We start from the raw sequence: 3743 nt of genomic DNA, 5'->3' as shown, positions 1-3743 counted from the left end.
CCCCACATCCAGCTAGTCTGGTCCCTCTCAGGGGCCCAGCCCACCTCAGTGTCGGCACCACAGCCTAAATCAGCGCCTCCCCGCCTCCCAGCCACGACCACCGCCGTTGGGAAGAGGACCCCCGGACGAAGGGACGCTATCTCGGCTTCACACCCATGCCACAGACACAGACACAATGCGGGGTTGTGCGATCCTCAAACCTTTCATTGACAGCAGGATGCCCGGCAGTCGAATGTGAGCCACATGAGGGCGGTGGGCGGGCGCTTGCGAGGCAGGGTGGGAGGCGGGCAGAGGGCTCCTGGCAGGGATGTCCCTCCACCCTTGGGACACTGTGAGGGGTGTGGCTGTGGCTGTCACGGGCGGGGGGGGGCATAAATAACACTGTGGACAGGACTCCGGCAGCAGGAGGGGGAGCGTGGGGCAGCCACCTCAGAAAGACCCACCCAGGCCACAGGGACATTCAGGGACGTGTGGGCCATGAGATACAGACATGGGGACACGGGGGGCCAGGAGGACACAAAAGGGGGTGACGGGTGGCTGGGGACACAAAGGCAGACACACCCAGAGAGACAGGGTTGGTGGGCAGGGCTCTGGAGTCAGCTCAGGGGCTTCCTCCCCAACACGCAGGCCCTGGACTCGCAGGTGCTGAGGTGGGACTGGGCGGCGGTCACTCTCCCCTCGTAGCCAAGCAGTGGGCCCCTGGCCAGGGGCCTGCGCAGGCGGGCCAATGCCCTGCAGAAGGGCCTGGGGGCCTAGGGCTGAACCTTGCCCTCGGGGTCCTTGTCATAGATGTAGCTGCCAACAGCTCCGGTGTTCACCCCTGTGGGGAGAGGGGCAAGGGTGGTAGGGGAGGGGTGGAGGAAGGGAGACTCCGCATCCCAGACCCTCCTGGCCACACTCACCCTTGGGTCCGAAAAGTATTCCGTAGCAGGGCTTGTGGCAGTAGGGCTGGCCGTCGTGCTAGGGACGAGATGGGGGCGGGGGTGAGAAGCGAGGGCAACGGAGTCCACACGCCCCACTCCCCCTGGTGGCTTCCTCCGGGTCTCCCTGAACCCTCGAGTTCTCAAAGCCTTGGCCAGGTCGTCTCACCTTGGGGGAGCTGGAGGGGAGGACAGCGCCGCCACGCCACGCCACGCCACGCCACGCAGCACTGCGCGCACGCGAGCCACGAGGCTGGCCACCAGGGGGCAACGCCCACCGCCCGGCACCCCCCTCCCCCGCCTCCCGTCCCGGCAGCTGCGCGCCCCGCCCCCAACCGTCCAGCCAGCGCCCCTCTCACCTCCGCGTGCCCGCCTGGGGTCAGCGTCTTCCCGCAGCGCTCACAGCGCAGGCACGGCCGGTGCCAGTCCTTGCCCAGAGACGTCACCTTCTCGGCTGGGGACGGGAGAGGTGGTGAGGTCGGGGCCCCCCCTGGCGGAGACCTCCCAGGCTGGGGGTGGGCGCGGCCACTCACCAAAGTAGACCCTCTTGTTGCAGCGAGGACACATGTTGGGTTCCCCGGTGAACGTGGTGACGCTGGAGGCTGGGAGGGGGAGGAGTCAGGACGGGGCACAGCGGCTCCGACGCCCCGCCCCCCCGCCCTCGGAAACTCAGTCCAGCCCACCTTTGCTGGGCCCCTTCGGGGGTCCGCTGGCCTTCCGCTCCTCAGCTCGGGCCACGGGGACCTCGATGGGGCCAGTGACCTGCGGTTTCTCGGCAGAGGGCTTCTCGTAGATGTAGGAGCCGGCACCTCCGATATTCACCCCTGTGAGATGGTAGGCACTGTAGGGGGGGTGGCCAGTGGGCTCGCCCACCACCCAGCCCTCACAGCCACCCCCCAACTTCTCAGAAAAGGGTCCTCCACGGCCCACTGTGGAGTCAGGACCCCCACCCAGAGGGCACCCGTGGGCTGCAGATTTCCGGGAAAGGCACGGAGGATGCTGGTCCTTCAAGGACGGGAGGGGCCAGCACGGGGAAGGAGACAAGGGGGCCGGGGGGAATCCAAGGGTCCACAGCGTCCCGCCAGGCCAGCCCCAAGTCTCTGCTGGGCCGAGGATCGGCACTGGCCATGTCCCCCAGCGCTGGAGCAGATCACACGCCGTGGCGCCCCACCCAGGCTCACCTTTGGGTCCGAACAACGTGGCATAGCAGGGCTTGTGGCAGAAGGGCTTCCCGTCATGCTAGGCAGAGGTCAGGGCGTGAGGGCGGGGACCTGGCCTGGGCTCCCCGGCCCCCCCTCCCTGCCCGGGGGAGGGGCTCACCTCGGCGTGGCCCCCTGGCGTCAGCGTCTTGCTGCAGTGCTCGCACCTGAGGCAGAATCTGTGCCAGTCTTTGCCCAGGGAGCTCACCTTCTCAGCTGGGGCGGGAGGGGGGTCAGGGCCGGCGCCCTCCTGCCCTCCCGCCCTCCCGCGCTCAGCCGCCTGCTGCCCCCGCTGTCCCCCCTGCTCCTGGGCAGCCTCTGCGCCGGTCCCCTTCATCCCCACCCAGGAGCCACGTGGCACCTGCCTGCTCCCCCACCGTAACCCCCTTCTGCTCCCCGGGGGCCCTGCTCTCCCTCTGGTCTCAGGCACCCTCATCACCCCGGGTCACGGGCTGCAGCAGGGAACCTGGACGGGGTCCCAGCTCAAGCACCTGCCAATCCCCTCACCAGGACACCTGCCCCTCCCTCACACACACCCCCAAACCCTCCAATCAGGCCCTAATGGAGCTGGCAGAGCGCCCCCGCTGAAGGGTGGCCCCAAGCCTCCAGAACCCCTGCGAGAGGCCAGTCCCTGTCGCCACCATGGGACACCCGTGGGACAGGACGCCTGCCTGTCTATATTTGGCTTCCTCTCCTTAAGCTCTGAGAGCGCCCCCTCCACCTCCTGCCTCTGGCTGCTGCTTTGGCACTCAAGGTCTGAGACCAGCTGCTGAGGGTCACGTTGGGGCCCCTCCCTGTCCCCTGCCCCAAGCTGGGGCTGCTGGGCCACCTCCCAGTGGACGGAAGCTGAGGCTTCCCCAGGGGAGCACAGCAGGAAAAGGGCGGAGAAGAGGGCAGGAAGAAAGGCCGGAGCTGAGTTGGAATTCCAACGGGAAAGGGGCCCGGCCAGAGGCATCGGGGAGGAGGGGGGGCGGTCAGGTGGGCTGGGCCCCTTCCACCCTGGCAGAATCTGGCCAAGCCCCAAGAAGAGGCCAAGGACCAGTGGCTCCTCTGGTCCCCCTCACAGAGGGGCCCCCACCTGGACCAGGCCTCCCCCAAGACCCAGCAGAGCAGGGAGAGAGGGCCTGGCCAGGGGCACCCCGAGCCCCAGGAGGCCTGTGGGTGCTGCTGGAGGGCAGTGAGTCCCCCTGGTGGCCCAGGTTCGGAGCCCTGAACGATGTCTCCCCACGGCCCTGGGGGAACCTGCTGGCCCCGGCCAGGGGCAGCACAAGCTTAGATCCCTCTGGCCACTGCACCAAGGAGGCTGGGACGCAGGCTGGCCAGGCCTCCCCCCAGGTCCATGCCAGGGCAGATGGGAGCTGGCTGAGCCCAAGGCGGGCTCGGATCCTCTCCCAGTTCTCCTTCTGGCCAGCGGCGGCCGAGGCAGCTGCAGCTCAGGGCTGCCAGAACCACTGGCTGGTTTGTAGGATGTGGCCACCTGGGGGCAGGGGAGTGACCCTCAGACCCACTGGCCAGGTCGACGGCCACACATTACCGGCCCAAGTTGGGAAGGCAGAATCGACTGAGTCTAATGGCTCGGAAGGGAACCGGCCCTCACCCGGCTGCTCGGTTGTCGGGGACACAA

At 68.2% G+C, this 3743-nt stretch overlaps 1 protein-coding gene across 1 annotated transcript; it reads right to left on the bottom strand.

Annotated features, from left to right (window-relative positions):
- Positions 1–183: 183 nt before the first annotated feature.
- On the bottom strand, positions 184–2471 carry CRIP2 (cysteine rich protein 2). Its single transcript, XM_024758843.1, has 7 exons — positions 2241–2471; positions 2102–2159; positions 1604–1744; positions 1454–1522; positions 1280–1374; positions 903–960; positions 184–820 (listed from the first exon to the last, which is right to left on the bottom strand). Exons 1-7 carry the CDS (start codon positions 2454–2456, stop codon positions 753–755), a joined length of 705 nt encoding a protein of 234 aa, XP_024614611.1. The 5' UTR covers positions 2457–2471; the 3' UTR covers positions 184–752.
- Positions 2472–3743: the final 1272 nt, after the last annotated feature.

Source organism: Neophocaena asiaeorientalis, unplaced genomic scaffold (assembly GCF_003031525.2).
Source record: "Neophocaena asiaeorientalis asiaeorientalis breed wild unplaced genomic scaffold, Neophocaena_asiaeorientalis_V1.1 scaffold476, whole genome shotgun sequence".
Classification (NCBI taxonomy): domain Eukaryota; kingdom Metazoa; phylum Chordata; class Mammalia; order Artiodactyla; family Phocoenidae; genus Neophocaena; species Neophocaena asiaeorientalis.
This window is presented reverse-complemented; position numbering and strand designations above follow the sequence as displayed.